The sequence below is a fragment of the Sarcophilus harrisii genome, chromosome 4, assembly GCF_902635505.1.
Source record: "Sarcophilus harrisii chromosome 4, mSarHar1.11, whole genome shotgun sequence".
Taxonomy (NCBI): Eukaryota; Metazoa; Chordata; class Mammalia; order Dasyuromorphia; family Dasyuridae; genus Sarcophilus; species Sarcophilus harrisii.
Genome location: NC_045429.1, coordinates 163,526,897 through 163,544,693, shown reverse-complemented (window position 1 = coordinate 163,544,693; position 17,797 = coordinate 163,526,897). Strand labels below are relative to the sequence as shown.

The 17,797-nt window shown below is 33.0% G+C and overlaps 1 protein-coding gene across 1 annotated transcript; it reads left to right on the top strand.

Annotated features, from left to right (window-relative positions):
* The first annotated feature begins 9,223 nt into the window (after nucleotides 1–9,223).
* On the top strand, nucleotides 9,224–14,897 carry LOC116423592 (trace amine-associated receptor 7a-like). Its single transcript, XM_031968591.1, has 2 exons — nucleotides 9,224–9,274; nucleotides 13,845–14,897. The coding sequence occupies exon 2, from the start codon at nucleotides 13,854–13,856 to the stop codon at nucleotides 14,895–14,897; it is 1,044 nt and encodes a 347-aa protein (XP_031824451.1). The 5' UTR covers nucleotides 9,224–9,274; nucleotides 13,845–13,853.
* The last annotated feature ends 2,900 nt before the right edge of the window (nucleotides 14,898–17,797 follow it).

Here is a 17,797-nt window from a genome sequence, read left to right as displayed (position 1 = left end):
CATCAAAAATATCAACTCTCCCTATGACTACTTTCTCCTTTGTAGCATGTGAATTCGCTTCTGCAGAAGAAAATACCATATGATGTTTTAGTTATGTATATATCCATAGATTACAAGCTCTCTTTGGCAAGGACATTAATGCATACTTACTGCAAAGGAAAAAAAAAAAGGTACTGCATTGAGACATTGAGTTCACAAATATTAGAATGCTGTATCAAAACTTAAAGTGAAAGTTCCCAAGTTTTTCATACCATATAAGTTTCTTTTGTAATTGTTGGTTGGTATGTAGAAAACTTAATGTTTGTATAAATCTGAATGCACTATTAGCTCCCATAAATCCAGACTGGTGGACCCATTTCCCTGCTAGTTATGACTTCATTCAACAGCTCCTAGCAGGAAGGCCATATATGTGGTACTGTAGCTCAATAAATTTTTGTAATGAAAGACAATGAAAACATGTCAGTTCATTTGTAAATTTAACAAAAATTTAAAAACTATTTGCTAAGCATAATGTCAGAATCTCGAGATTAAAAAAAATAGATGATAGATAGAAAAATAGATTAATGGATTTTTATATCCAAAGGGTAGCTAGGTGGTATAGTGGAAAGACCTTGGATCTGAAGTCAGGAAGAACTCAGTTCAAATTGGAAATCAGACACTTGCTAGTTATATGATCTTAGGCAAACATAACCCTTTTTGCCTCAGTTTCCTCATTTACAAAATGAGATGCCAGGAAAACCCCAAATGGGGTCATGAAAAGATCAAAGTGACTGAACAACAATAATAGAAACATACACATACATAAATAATCATAACTAGACTGTGTTATAATCTATCAGGAAGTTATAGATAGCAATAACTGAAATACAAAGAAAAGAAATTAAGCATAAACAAGGTAGCAAGGTAAAATGCTCTAAGAATAAAAGCATCAATTTAGACCTTATAAATCATGATGTCCAACACTTTTATTTTGTGGAGGAAGAAACTAAGGTCTTGAGAGTTCCACTGATTGCCCAGTGTCTTCACACAGTTAGTAAAGATCTGAGGAAGAATTAGGGTTCATATCTTAAGTCCAAATCCAATGCCTAGCAGAATACTATGCTACCATTCTGATTTGGTCAAGGATAGGAGGTCATAGAGATTGCTCTCAAGAAGGTGGGGAGTCAGAGTCTGGAATTACTTGAAGGATAAAATGACACTTGAGTTTTGCCTTAAAGGAAAGTACTCAATAGTTTGAGGAGGGAATGTATTTTGCAAAAAAAAAAAAAGGGGGGGGGTAGGATGAGCAAAGACATGAAAACAGGAAAACAGGAGAAGTAAGGATAAGACAAAAATTGGTTAGAAGCAGTGTCCTCCAGTTATAAAGAGCTCTGCACTCTGCACTGGGATTCAGAGCATCTAGATTTAAATTTTTGTGTCTCTCATGGTCTCTGTGATCCTGAATAAATCATTAGAGTTTTCTAGGTCTTATTTTCCTGAACTATAAATTGACAACACACAAGTTCCTCTCTAGCCCAAAATGTTTGATTCTATGATTAAATATGCTGAAATTTATCTAGGACACTTTCTGGAAAAGCATGATAAGGATGGGAATGTCTATTGATGTCAGATTATTGAGGCCTTTCAATATCTATCTGTGGAATTTGTATGGCAGGAGCCAGTGAGGGTATCTGAGTGAAGGAGAGACCTAAGAAGGATATCTCCACATTTCTTAGAAAAGTCTCATCATTCATACTATCATGATTGTATTTCAAGATAAACTATCACCTAGATTACTGAAAACATTTCCTATGTGATCTCCTTGTTTGAAACCGTTCCCTATTCCAAACTATCTTTCACATGGCTTCAAAAGTTATTTCTCTTAAGAAACAGATCTGACTATGTCGGAGAACCCTTCCCCATGCAATATATCCCTGTAGTTCCCTATTCTTTCTAGGATCAAATGTAATCTTTTTTTGGCATGTAAAAACTCTCATAACTAGTTTCTGGGTTCAAAGACCCAAGGTTATAGTTTTAACTATCTCCTTGCTTATAATCAACTTTGGCTTTCAGTAGAGTGTGCTTCAAGTCTGAATCAGTGGCCTTCAGAACCACCAGATAGTCGTTGACTTGGCAATTATATTGCAAGGGGGTAAATATAGAAAAGATACAATATATAAAAACAACTGTTCATCTAAAAAGTTCTGGTTGGATGCACCAGGTCATATATATATATATATATATATATATATATATATAGTACTCAGTAGGTGATGTAGCCAGTCTGATGGTAGCAAGTGTGGTTTTAATTTGTGTGCTCTCGCTGATCATCAGATTGTTTGGTGATAGATCAAATAAAGGTGAATCATTGTTTCAATAAAAGTGAATGGTAGCCAGAAGTAGGAGATAAATAGATGACTAATCAGAGATAAGAGAAAAAAAACCAGAAATCTTCCTTCAAAAGATGGTAGATGTCTTGGTTATAGGAAGAATTCCATCACAGAAGCAGAAATGAGCCAACTTAGTATACCCCATACTGTAAAGGGCTGAAAGTCTGAATAGGTGCACTGGAATCAGACAACCGAGCACTTAAAGCTAATTGCCTATTGGATAATACTCTATTAGCATATGCTTGGTAAAATGGCCTTTCCCACTAGTCTGTGCTGGCTCGATCTTTTGGTGTATACAAATAATCGTAGGAGGGATTAGGGGGTGGAGTAAAACAAGCCATTAGCTTTGGAGGAGAACGAGGAGAAGGGAGGTCGGTAGGTGGAGAGCTTGTGGCAGTTTCTTCCATCTCCTTTACTTCTCCCCCTAAAGATCAAGGACTTTTGCTGATCCTGACTCAAGTGAATCCTGAGGTCAACAGGGAGCTAACTCGGACTTCACACCATACAACCAAGATAACAGCAGGATTCTGCTACCTAGCACAGAAGTTATAAAATGAACACTGAAGGAAAACATTAGCATTACAAGTTTACTAGTCACCCCCACTAAATCCTAGGCTTGATTTATTTTCCCTGAATAGATATAATGCTTGAAGTCACATGGCAAATATGGTCATGAAAGTAATGAAATACTGTCTAAAATCTTAAATAGATTTTCTACTGACAGGATCTAGGGGTAGAGTCAGAATACTGTCCTTCAAGCTTTCCCCAGACAGAAAGATGTGAGTGCAGGAATAGAAGACCATCTGAGACCAATCTTTCCTCAGGCACAAATTTTGTGCTTGCTAAAGGGTTAATAGCTGGACTTGAACATGAGCCTCTCACCCTTGCTGCCAGGGGAATTAATATAAAGTGATGTAGATAAGATAGTAGTTAAAAAGTTTATAATCTTTAGAAGTGTTTTCTGAAGTATTAAAGTAATTACTTTAATTACTAAAATAATTAAAGTGAATAATAAAAAAGTTAACCTTAGACAGCTAGGTTGCATAATGGATTGATTGCTTTTTTTTTTATTATTTAAATTTAAGATGGATCTAAATCTTGCCTGATTTATTTATTAGCTATTTAGCTAAGTCATTTAAACTTCTTCATCAGCCACATTTTCTTCATCTGTAAATTAAGAAAATGAGGAGGACTCAATATATCTCTAAGGTCACTTCCAGCATTGAATCATGATTTAAATCTATAACCATATGATCTTTTTGGAATGTTCTGAAAAACTGTACTTGATTTATCTAGTAGTTATTTGGAATGGAGATACTCAGGAGCAGCTAGGTGGCACAGTGGATAGAGCACCAGCCTTGAAATGAGAAGGGCCTGAATTCAAATGTGCCCTCAGATTAGCTAACTAGCTGTGTGATCCTGGGTAAATCGCATAACCCCAATTGCCTCCCCTCAAAATGCAAAATACAAAAAGAAGATGATGGTGATTTGGGTGGATTTTGGGTTAGTTTATATAAATCTTTTCCATATCTGGTAATTTATAAGCAAAGAACATACCCAATCAAAGGCAAGTTCCTTTAAAGCAGGGCCTATTTTTGCCTTTCTTTGTCTTCCCTGCACCTAAACCAATGCCTTACACAAAATAGGTGTTTAATAAATATTTATTGAGTTAACATTGGAGGCTCAGCAATGAAGGGAGATTGACCTGTAAAATGATGTCTCCATGAAAATAATAATGATGAATTACCCATTCTCTACAATGAACCCACATTCTTTGAGATAGACCCTGAAGCTTCCCTTCTTCATCACAAAATTCCTACATAATTACCTTGCCTGGAGACACTACGTATGTTCATTTATCCTTCATGTATCCTTTTCTGTCTAGGTCTCACTGGAAACTTTTATTTTCAATAGTCAAAGTCAAATGGAATACACACCAACATATTTTTTAGTATAGAAATGCATTTTACTCAACAAGGAATTAATGGTGTGCTGGAAGAAAGGATGAGGGTGTTAAAGGGAAGGTATGTTCACTAATATATTCAGGAATTTATGAATCCTAAGGAAAATAATCTAATGATGAAATGCTGATTATGAAAAGAAGCTTCTAAGGAGACAAAATGTAAGAATCTGTGTTTTAAAATTATAAGTAGAAGAAAATAAAGGGAAAGGAATAGAAACAGATTTAATTTAGCACAGAAGAATGGTTCTGAGTATATTTTCCATTTCTCATTTCTTCTTTGTAAAGAAGAGGCTGATGTAAAGATAAAAAATAAGAATCTTGGATAGAAAGAACCATCTAATTAATGATCATAAAATATGAATGTGATGAAGTTACCCATAAAACAGAAGATGATAACAGAATAGATTAGAAAACAAAATCCAACAAAATGTTGTTTTAAAAACACAAATGAAATAATAGATTCACACATAGTTAAAATTAAAGTGTGGGAGTAAAATCTCAAGCTGAAATATAAATAGGTAGGAATAGCAGTCATAGTTTTATATAAGGCAACAGCAAAAATCTGCTTGATTAAAAGAAATTTTTAAAAGAAACTTCATTATGCTGAAAGATACCCAAAACAATAAGTTAATAATAATACCTAATAGAATGAGTAGCATCCAAATATTAAAAGAAATGCTGAATAAGTTATAGGGAGAAATAGGCAGTAAAACTATAATAATCTTTCCCTTTATAAGCAAAAAAAATTCTCAAACTAGAAAAAAGTTAAAGATTTAAATAAATTTTTAGAAATGTTCAAGATGATGGGCCTCCAGTAATTACAAAATATGAATAGAAAGGTTTATAGACATTTCTTGGCTGTTCATGACATGTTTACAAGAATTGACTTCGTGACCAGGTATAAACTTTACTAACAAATACAGAAAATCACATTCTTTAATTACCACAGAACAATAAAATGTATGTTCACCTAAAAGCCACTAAAGAAGTGAATAAAATTAATTGAAGTTAAATAACTTAAAATTAAAAAACTGATGAGTCAAAGAAAAACTAGAAAAACAATAAATACTTTCATTTAATATGATAGAATAGCCATCAAACCAAAATTTCTATGATGTAGCCAAAGATGATTATCAGTATTAAAATGAAGTACATAATTAATAAGAAATGAAAAAAATTAAATAACATTTCCCTATTGTATGTTAATAAAACTGCTCACCTAAATTGTGTGAATATTTATAAGCTGCCCAGATTTATAGAACAAAAAGTAGAGAAATAATCCAAACTTAGAAAAAAAAAAAGATTGAACAAGCCACAACTAGCTTTCCAAAGAAAATAGAAATGTATGGATTTACAAGTTAATTCAATCAAACATTCAAAAATCAATTACTTCCAATGTTGTATACACTATTTAAACAAATATAATAAGGAATTCTAATAAATTCCTTTTATGTACAGTTATGGTTTTGATATCTAAATATAGAGAATCAAAATTAAGAAGGAACACTATGAACAAATATAAAAAGATTAGGCCTACAATATACAGAAGCAATATACATTAGCCAAGTGTTTAGTAAAAGCAAAAATCCCTGTTACAGGGCCAAAAAGTAATGGGGGAAACTGGAAGCTAATTACTGACAATATGTCAATACACGCAACACGGATTTTAATATGAAACAATGAATGAATACATTAGTTAGATATAAAAGATGATATTATAAGCAAATTAGAAGGAATACCTTTTAGATCATTATATAAAAGAAGAATCCTAAATCTATTTGATTTACTATCCCAACATATCTTCCATCCATTACTCTCAAACAATAGGTTAAGAAGAACACAGAAGTCAAATAGATAATCATAATTACATAAAATTAGTTAAAATGCAACTAAAATTATTAGGAAAACTGACAACAGAGGGCAATTTTTGTACGAAAATTTTCTGATAAGACTTTCATGAGAAGGAATTAATTATATTATAAATAAGAATGAATGAATATAATAAGAAAGAATTATTTAGAATGAATAAGAATGAATCATTTTCCAACTGTTAACAAGCAAAGCATATGCATACAGTTCTCAAAGGAAGAAATTCAAGGTATCAATTGGTAAATTTTTTAAATGTACTGTCACTAATGATTATACAAATGAAAAATGTAATTCATGAGATTTCAACTCACATCTATCAGGCTGACAAAATTGAAAAACAATGGAAAATTACATATGGTGCTAAGTAATATGGGAAATTAAATATATTGATGTATTTTTGATGGAGCTATAACTGATTTAACCATTCTGCAAAACAGTAGGGAACTCTGGCTCCACATTTATGAAACTGTTGGTACCTTATAACCTACTAATGCCCCCAAAGAGATTAAAGAAAGAAGAAAATAATTATATATATGTATATATATATATGTATGTATGTATATTTGTATGTATGTATGTATGTTAAAAAAGGATGTGGAAACACTGGAACACTAATGCATTGTTGATGGAGTTGTGAACTGATCCAGCCATTCTGGAGAGCAATTTGGAACTATGCCCAAAGGGCTATCAAACTATGCTGTATCCCAAAGAGATCATTAAAAATGGCAAAGGACCCATATGTACAAAAATATTTCTAGCTGCTCTCCTTGTTAGGCAAATAAATGGAAATCAAGGGGATGACTATCCATTGAGGAATGGCTGAATAAATTGTGAATATGAATGCAGTGGGATATTTTTATTCTATAAGAAATGATAAGCAGGATAATTTCAGAAAAACCTGGGAAAACTTACATGAACTGATACTAAGTAAAATGAGCAGAACCAAGAGAACACTGTACACAGTAATAGCAACATTGTATGAATGATTAACTTTGATAGACATTACTCTTCTCAGCAATACAATAATCTAAAACAATTCCAAAAGACTCATAATAGAAAATGTTATCCACATCCAGAGAAAGAATTATGGAACTTGCATGCAGATTGAAGCATATAATAATATATTTTTTTTGTTTTTGTGTTTTTCTTTCTCATGGTTGTTCCCTTCTGTTTTGATTCTTTCACAACATGACTAATGTGAAAATGTTTTTTCCTTAAAAAAAAAAAAAAAAGAAAGAAAGAAAGAAAAAGAAGAAGAAGAAGAACTATTCTTATTCTGAACTTAGTTATTTCTGTCAAGAAAACTATTAAACAGGGTTGCAAAACTGAAATCATCCCTAACTCCTCATTCTACCTCATTATACAAATCTAATCTGTTGGCAAATCTGTTCGATTTACTATCCCAACATATCTTCCATCCATCACTCTCAAATCATGAAGCCCCCATTGTGTTTAGCCTGTTATCACTATCAACCTGAACTATTTCCATACCATTCAAATTGAGCATCTTTCCTCACATTTCTTCTATTTCAAATTCATCCTCCATAGCACTGTCAAAGTCTGCCATGCTGACATTCCTAAAAAATGACATCAGTTCACAATTCAATAATCTATTTATTCCTTATTTTCTCTGAAAATCAAATACAAATTCTTCTGTTTGTTATTTAATGTTCTTTCCATGTTGGCTCCAGTCTCCTTTGTAGGTAATACTATATATGACTTACCGTCATGTATTCTAACATCAGCCAAGCTGTCTCTTCTCTGCTTTAACCACAAAATTCTATCTACACAATGCTTTTGTGCAGACTGCCCCCAAGCCTGGAATGCATTTCCTTGTCACTTCTGCCTTTTAGAGTCCCTAACATCTTTTAAAGTTCAACTCTAATATAATCTTATAGAGAGTAGTTATTATTACGCTTCAAATGATTCAAATGATCCCAAAACTAGAGCCAAAACAATGATCTCAGATACCACCTATTTCAAATCTCTTTTGCTTTTTTAAGAAATGAAGAAATTAAAGCCCAGAGATTGAACATCAGAATCACAGAGGTTCTAAATAATAGATTTGAATCTAGGTTCTCTGACAGTAGAATCAACATTTTTATGACTTCTTCATTTCTCAAAAGGATATTGTTTTTATTTTTATGAACTTTAATATTCTTATATGTATACATGTACACCTATTGTTTTCCCACATAGAATGTATACTTCTTTAGGGTAGTGAATATTTTCATTTTTATTCATTTATGCTCAAAACCTAGTGGAGGCCTGGCACAAGACAGGTGCTTAATAATGTGTGAATAGATTATTTTGCCAGAAAAAGACTTATTTATGAAAAAGAGATTAGCTTTTGTTTCAGAAAATACCAAACAATTTCTCACAGGTAATCTTGTACATTTTATTTATTTTTAATCATAGGATAAATCTTTTGTCTACTAGTGATTATACTGTGAATATGTATATGTACATATAAACCCAGTCAATGAATTTATAATTATGTAGAAACAATTCAGCATAACAATAAAAAGTAGATAAAGAATAGCTATTGACCAGGTCGTTTTATGTAGATGAGTAGCCAAAATGTTGAACTGAAGTATATGTGTGTGTGTGTGTGTGTGTGTGTGTGTATGTGTGTGTGTGAAAGAGAGACAGAGAGACAGAGAGACAGAGAGAGTGCATGCATATGCACACATATGCACAGTCACATACTTGACAACTTGACAACTTGCCTGGAACATGGTTCAGTCACAGATTTGAGATTTTATAGAGAGTAGAAAGGATGTATATTATAGTAGTTAGTGGTATTTTATTGATCTCATTTTTGAGTAATAGTAATGAGTAAATAATTTGAATAATACTTAAAATTGAGTAATTTGAGTAACAGGGTCTGATTTTTTTAACTGTCCCAACCTTAGACATTATATGTCCCTAATCAATAATTTTGTACATGTATATTTGGTCTAATCAGGATGTTCTTCCCATCTTCCTGGACTTTAATATCCTTTTAGAAAAAATCATTATTAAAAAAAATAAATCAAAGATTGTGACAGTAGAGATCAAATAAGATGGCTCTGTACTCAATTATGAGCCTGTGGAAACATTAACATTTCTTTTCCATTTTTTCTTTTTTTTTTTTTTTTGTCCCCCACTTCGTTTCATTGGTAATACTCTTAAGATGATCTAGCCAAATTAGATCACTTGCAAAGTTTTCTGTAAATTTATTTCCTACTTGCTTCTTATTGTCTTAATTAAGCAATGCTATTTCATTATCTTCCCCTTCCTCTTCCAAGGATTTAAGGGGGAAAAAACATTAAAAACTATGATGATCATCAATCTATAAGCACTTTCTAAAAACCATGTGCCAGGAATTACCTCAATGTGTCATAGACATAAAGATGGACATAAAACAGCCATTGCCCTCAGGATACAACGTATGTATAAATAAACATATCACAAATAACTATAAGGTAATTTAGAGGGAAGGACATTTGAAGTTGATGGGGATTAGGAAAAACTTTATGTAGAAAGTTTCACTTGACCTGAATTTGAAAGGAAACAAAGGTCTTCTTAGAGACAGGTAATGACTACCTTTCAGTGTAGAAGACAGCTAATGCAAAGGCAAAGAGACGGAAGACATAGTGTAAGTGAATAAAATAGTTCTTTTGGTTAAATTATAAAGAACTGAGAAGCAAGAGAGAAAGCTAGAAGGGTGGTAAGGAATGAGTTTGTATAGAAAGTTTAAAATAAATTTGGAATTTCTATTTGCCCATAGAGGCCATGCTGAGTAGGAAGTGATATGTTCAAGACCTGTGCTTTATGAAAATCACTTCAGTAGCTATGTGGAAAATGAATAAGAGAAAGCAAAATTTTGAGTCAGGGAGAGCAACTTGGAGTTTATTATAGTAATCCAAGCAAGAGATGTTAAAGGTGATTATATTGCCAAGGGTGTAGGGGCTGCAAAAGGGATGATGATATTTTCTTACAAGTCCATAGTGGCCCCAGAAACTAAGACATACCCATCCAAATAAACTAGGGTTATAACTGTGTGAACAGATAGACAGAGACAACTTGAAGTAGTAGAAATAGCAAGATATTAGTTCAACTCTTTGAATATGTGGGATGGTTAAGAACTAAGAATTGAAAGTAATTCTTAGGGCCCCAGTTCCTGAAACAGACTAGGTAGAATAAATATTCAATGATGAATTGAGGTTGTGAACCTAGGTGACAAAAGAATGCTTTTGATGGACATAGGAAAGTTGAGAGGATTATATACCAGAGAGGAAGGAGAGTGAAGTTTGCTTTAGATACGTTCAATTGGAGATGCACAGGTAACATCTAGATTATGTATTGGTCCTTAGTCATGTATCCCCTTGGTAGGATCCAAGCCCATGGCCCAGTTCTTGCCTGGCAGAGGGATGCAACTGATTGGTGTAAGTGGTAGAAAAACAGACTTGGAGAGAAAGACCCCAATTTCAATGCTACAACAGATACTTAATAGCTGTGTGACCCTGGAGAAATGCTTGAAAAACTTTAAAATACTATGTAAATGTTAGCTATTGCTATTTGTCTTATGAACCACAATATCTTATTTACATACAAACTTTCTTCCAAGTCATCTCTGTTTCAGGGGAGGCATAGCCCCCTTTATCAGCAGAAAGCATCCTACCAAATTTATCACCCTAAATTAAAAATTTACCACGCTAACTAAAAATTCCAATGAAAGTAGAGATACAATAATAATAATAATAACGATATCAAAATACTAGCATTTATAGAGTGAGTTCCAAATAGTATTTAACCTCACAACAACACAGGGAGATAGATCCTATTATTAGGTCCATTTTACAGATGAAGAAACTGAGCCAAGGAATGGTTAAATGACATGCCTGGAGTTATACAGCTAATAAGTGGCAGTATTTGAATACAGGTCTTTCTGAGTCCAGGTCCAGTTATCCTTCAGTTACATTCACTTAGCTTCTGTCTTACCTTTGGAAGGTAGGCGCTGAAGACCTACCTTGCATCCCAGAAATGGGATGCTTGACCAAGCACATTGACCTGATTTGACTGGAAGAAGATTTAGCTTCAGTCAATAAATTAATCAGTCAATAAGCATTTATCAAGAATCTACTTTAGAGAAGTTTTCTGGAACTTTTACTCATGATTTTATTTCTGACTTTTTCCCTTCCAGCTAGCCTCCACAATCGTTTCAATAGAGTTAGGGGTCAGGAAGAAGAAGTGGCTCTTTCCCTTGAAAATGGTGACAGCTGTCAGTTATGATATTGCCAGTGGTGGTAGGAAGTTGAGTAGGTTTCACTAAAGGTCCAGCATCTCCAGGAACTTGGATAAAGCTCTAAAGGGCCATTGCTTCAACATTAGCATTTGAAATAAAAACAGGCTGATAGGACAAGTTGATGCTTCCATTGGCTATTAGAAGAACAAAAGAAAATGACCTGGAGCTATAAATACTATGTGCTTAGAGGCATTATTCCCTTTCTAGTCAGCTTGGGGTAGACAGTCTAGATGTATCCAGAGTGGCATTGCCTTGAGACATTGGTTTTTTCCCTGTCCTGTGTTTGAGAAAAGTCTGTACTCCTTAGAAACTGTGCTCATTTTAACAGGTTCTTTTTATTCAGCAGCTGCAGTCATGTATGACTCTTCTTGATTCTTTTTGGAATTTTCTTGTTAGAGATACTAGTGATTTGTCATTTCTTTTTTCCCAATTTATTTGACAGCTTATTTGAAGCTTATTTCTTATTGAGGAACTCAAGCAAACAGAGTTAAGTGACTTGTTCAGGGTCACACAGCTAGAAAGTATGAGGAAAATAAATTTTCTTGACTCCAGGTCAGCATTGTAGCCATTACACATCTAGCTACTCAAATAGTATAAATTTATATTTGAGTATACTCAAATAGTATGGATGTGTATATGTGTTGTATATACATATAAACATATATAATATATATTGTGTATAATTATGTATACAGGATATCCCAAAATTCTTATTGTATTCTTAAGCTCTTAAAGTTTAAAATGGCATTAATAGTTTTGTGACAACATAAGTATAGAGGGGCAGCACTGAATTGTAGAAAAAAGACTTGCTTTGTAATCATAAAGCTCTGAATTCTGACACATTCTGTTTTTTGAAATAGAATATTTTAGCCTTTAAGTACCTTACCTAGAATTATACAACATTGTAAATTATACAATATTTGTCGATTTGTTTTATAGAAAGATGTGTTCACGGTGGAAGTTTCTCATATTGATGAAGTATACATGTGTGTATATATGTATATTTATATGTTTATGTATGAACTATATATTCAGAATTTTCAATAAAATCTTCCTCTCTTGCCTCAATGTAATATGGAAATAATTAGTTGTTCTTTAAGATTCTGTCAATAAAACTAATTATATTCAGACAGATCAGAACTAAAAAGGCTTCAGATATGTAAATTATAATTGCTACTATATTTACATTTGGATTTCAGCTATCAAGGAAAAAACTTCTAAAATGTTATTGGGGAGTTATGCCTTAACATGGTCAACCTATTTATACGTAAGAAACTACAGATTTTGTTTAATGATTAGGAGAAACTATTAAAATATACACACATTTGTGTGAATGTGTGCATACTTATATCCATCTATCTATATATGTGTGTATATATGTATGTGTGTATAAAAAGATATATATCTTTTTATACAAATGTGATCAGAGTATTCTAAAAGATACTCTGAAATTTAAGCTTTAGAAGCTATGTATATAATATACTCACACAAACATATAGCTACTTTTGTGTATACAACCATGTATATACCAGCATTTCATACATGTGTATAAATAAACACATATACAAATATGTATGTGGGAGAATTGTGTATGTATATTTAATGCCAGTAAATTCACCATAAATTAGAATATAAAAAATCCATAGAACAATTAAAAATACATACATATACAAATCTTACAAAACAAAGTGGATGATTTATGTAATTAGAGAGTAAACAACAACAAAACAAAGTCAAAGTAAATTCCTAACCAAAAGTTACTGGGAAAAAGTTTCTTCTCCTAGTTCACACCTAAGCCTATAGGGATCTTATCTTAGGAGTTTTCTGGTACTTCTTTGGCTGAGCTCCAGAAAGGTTGGGGTACTTTGGGCATTAACTCAGAGTTGACAATATGAAAAAGGACAAAGTAATAAAAGGTGACCCTTGAACTGAGGAATTTTCTGGTATCTCACTGAACTTTGCAGAGAAGCTTGTCACAGGTATAGCAGAATGATAAATGTTACCAGGAAGATAAGCTTTGATGGTCTTTAGTATACTTATTCTAAACTATATATTTAATGGTTTTTAGATTAGAGGAAGCAGTTCTGAGTAAAATGGACACATTGAATATAAGGGGGAAGGGAGGCATCAGTTTTTATAGGAAAGGGAGAAGAGATTAACTATTTTTATAGTTCCTACTGTGTCCGGCAAAGTGTTAAGTACTTTTCAAATATTAACCCAGAAAAGTGGATCATAATTCATGAAGGATAGTATTTGATTTTGTACAGATATGCATTTATCTTTTTTTCAGGTATATTGGAAATGTTAATGATAACTTTTGTATGATTACCAGGAAAAGATATTTAGAAGCTAGCAGAAAAGAATGGCAATCAACAACAATGGGTCCCATTCTGCAGCTCTAGAACTCTGCTATGAGAGCATCAATGGGTCCTGCATTAAAACTTCCTATTCCTCTGGACCCCGAGTCATCCTCTACCTGGCATTTGGCTCAGGAACTCTGCTAGCTGTCTTAGGAAACCTTCTGGTCATGGTTTCAATCATTCACTTCAAGCAACTGCATTCTCCTGCCAATTTTCTCATTGCCTCCTTGGCTTGTGCTGACTTTTTGGTGGGAGCCACTGTGATGCCCTTCAGCATGGTGAGGTCTGTGGAGAGTTGCTGGTACTTTGGGGAGAGTTACTGTAAATTTCACTCTTGTTTTGAAGGATCATTTTGTTATTCTTCTATTTTTCACTTATGCTTCATTTCCATTGATAGATACATTGCTATCACTGATCCTCTGGTATATCCAACCAAATTCACTCTGTCAGTTTCAGGACAATGCATTCTCCTGTCCTGGTTCCTTGCTATTGCATTTAGCTTTTCACTTCTTTACACAGGTGCCAATGATGCAGGACTGGAGGAATTAGTAAGTGCTCTCACCTGTGTGGGAGGTTGTCAGATTGCTGTGAATCAAACCTGGGTATTGATAGACTTTCTGTTGTTTTTCATTCCCACTCTAGTTATGGTCATTCTTTATTGTAAGATTTTTCTAGTAGCTAAACAACAGGCTAGAAAGATTGAAAGCTTGAGTAGCAAAACTGAGTCATCCTCAGAGGGTTACAAAGCCAGAGTGTTTAAGAGGGAGAAAAAAGCAGCCAAAACCCTGGGCATTGCAGTGATTGCATTTCTGATTTCATGGTTGCCATACTTTATAGACTCAATAATTGATGCATTTGTAGGGTTTATCACCCCAGCATATATTTATGAAATTTTACTTTGGTTTGCTTATTATAACTCAGCCATGAACCCTCTGATATATGCTTTCTTTTACCCTTGGTTTAGAAGAGCAATTAAACTGATTGTCACTGGGGAAGTCTTCAGAGGTCACTCTTCAACAATAGATTTGTTTTCTCAAAAAAAATAAGGTTTTAGATAGAAGTTAAAAATGTGGAACAAAGTTAATAACGGAATAGGTGAATTATTATGAAATAAAAGTATCCTCTTCCCATTTAGTCCCAATTCCAATTTCAGGTTCATGTTTAATGAAATTTATTTACCATAAGTTATATGGGAATGTATTTTCCAGCTGTCTTCAATGCTGTAATCCTGTTCCTGTCTTTTCTCATTCTACATTTAATTTTGTTCATTTTTCCTTTCTTAGACTGAGGTAACATTTTTTTTCTTCTCTAATGAACATATTATAATGTCTCATATCCTCCCTCCTTTAGCCTTTCATTTCTAATAGATAAGGCACCTATATTTCCTGTTCTGTTTCCTTCTAAGAACATCTATAATATCTTTTCTTCCTTTAAGTTTTTAAATATTTTTTCACATATAATAAATTTAAATGTTTCATTGTACAGTTAATAATTGTATTTCAGGTCTATTCTGTTCTAAATTTTTGTTGTTATTTTTTCTGTTTTTCTTTTTTCCTTTTTTTAAAAAAAAAAAAAAAAAAAACAAGGTGATGGGAAGGATCAATCCCACTTACAACTTATAATGATGCTGTCTTCCTAGGAAAGGAATTCATTCAGTAGCAATGGTTTTCTGCCTTAAAAGTTCTTGTCTTTCTTTATATTCCAATTAATGGTGGAACTATCTAAGTTACCTTATGCTACACAGGTGCTTTTTGTAATGTAAATGCATTTTATCGTTGTTTCTTATGCTACTTCTTCATTAATAAAAATCACAACCATTTACATATTTTCCTTACCAGGCACTGTGCTAAATGTTTCACAAATATTTTTTAAAGTGATTTTCCACATGAAACCTAGAGATTGGGTGCTATATTACCCCCACTTTACTGCTGAGGAAACAGAGAAAAAGAATTGAAGTGATTTGTCTAAGATTACAAATGTCTGAGGCTGGATCTGTATTCAGGTCTTACTGACTTAAAACCCATAATTACATCCACTATATCAAGCACACCTCATTAATAATAATATGATTCAATAATATATTACCAATGCAGCAGTAACAGCAGAATTTAATTTGCTTTTTAAACTATTTCCTTAAACCTAATTAATATGAGACTACTTTAATAATCTTTAAAAAGTCATAAAATTAATATGGGACAGGAGTGGTTTTAGGTTGTCAATCAGTTGTGTCCAACTCTTCTTGATGCATTTGAGGTTTTCCTAGGAAAGATGCTGGAGTGGTTTGCCATTTTCTTCTCCATTTTACAAAGAAGGAACTAAAACAAACAGTGTAAGTGATTTGCCCAAGTTTACACAGTGCCTAAGTGCCTGAGGTCAGATTCAAACTCACAAAGATGAGTCTTCCTTAATCCAAGCCCAGCACTCTTCACAGTACCTCATCTAGCTGGCCCAATTTTAGGTTATACTTGCAATATATATGCATGTATGTGTATACAGATGTATAAATGTAAAGCTATTGTCTAGGACATGTTATCAAATATGTTGCAACTACTTATGTTATACTTTTCATATAAACTCCTATGATGTTCATAATAGACTCATGTGAGTTTACACAACTGTCCCTTATTAAAATGCAATTTATTTTCAATTCCTGTCATCATACCTCTCATGTCATGATTCTCTTTAAGGACAAAAAACAATCTCTGGATACCTAGCCTTAATAAATGATTGGGCATTGGACCAGACTTTCCCATTACTTCCATGTCCTCTTCAGCTTTCCTGATCTACGTCTTGCTACTGGACCTACATGACTGGAAGAAAAGATGAGATTGATGACTTTGCACACCCCACCCCTTACTTACATGTCATGGCATCACCTTCCTGATGTCATGGACCTCTTTGAGAATGGAAAACCTACAGAAACTTTTTCTTACTTTTTGCTGTATAGTACTCAATTCCATGGGATGTAGTTTCCTTTTTCATCCAGTAAAAAATACAGTAAATTTAAAAAATAGATTGTGATTGTATTTATTTTAAATCTTTAGGAATTAAATCATATATGTAGATAGATAGATATGAAATATTTTAATAATTTTGTGTATGTCAATGCAGAACCCACTTGTTAGAAAACATGATTTTATTTTTGATGTGATTTGTAAGTTGAATATTAAAATGTTGAACAAAGTGTGTCTTCCTTATAACTGAGGACTTTACCTTATATCACTCTTGGGTACCCTTGGTGGAAACCAAATCCTACAATTGTTATGCTTGAGCTTTCACTAGAGTACTATTTCTTTCACTAGAGACTATTTCTGAATAGTATTGCAACATTTTCTAAATACTTTCAAAGGAATTGAGCTGTGTACTATAAAGCATTTCTCTTTACTTGACTAAGTTTTTTTGCTACTTAAACTGGAAAAATTTAAGAACTTAGACTTCATATGATATTGATTCTTAGGAAAGCAACTTTAAATTAGAATTCATTGAGCCCCAGTGTGTTGTTTATTGAAATGAATAAAAGGGAAATGTGATCAAGGCAAGGCAAAAATCATTATTGACACTGCAAATTTCTGGCAACACAAAGCAAATAATGAAACAGATCTGATCCTCAAAGATGTTATAGTTTATCAAGGGAACTATATAAGATTTTAGATGTAGAAACTTCTAAAGATCTTTAATGGTCACGTACTCCAATCACCTTCATTTTGAAAATAAAAAAAAAAAAATTGAGTTTTAGAGAGAGTTGACAACTCGCCTTAAGTTCCCCCAAAATAAGTGGTAGAAAAAGTAAAAGAACTAAGATCTTTGATATCAAAATACCTATCCTTCCACTATACCACATGGCTCCACTTCCTGTTGTTCATTGTTCATTTTTGAGGAGGACCAGTGATATCATGGAGTGATGTCTTGACAAAAATATAGACTATACTAATTACAGAAGAGAAAA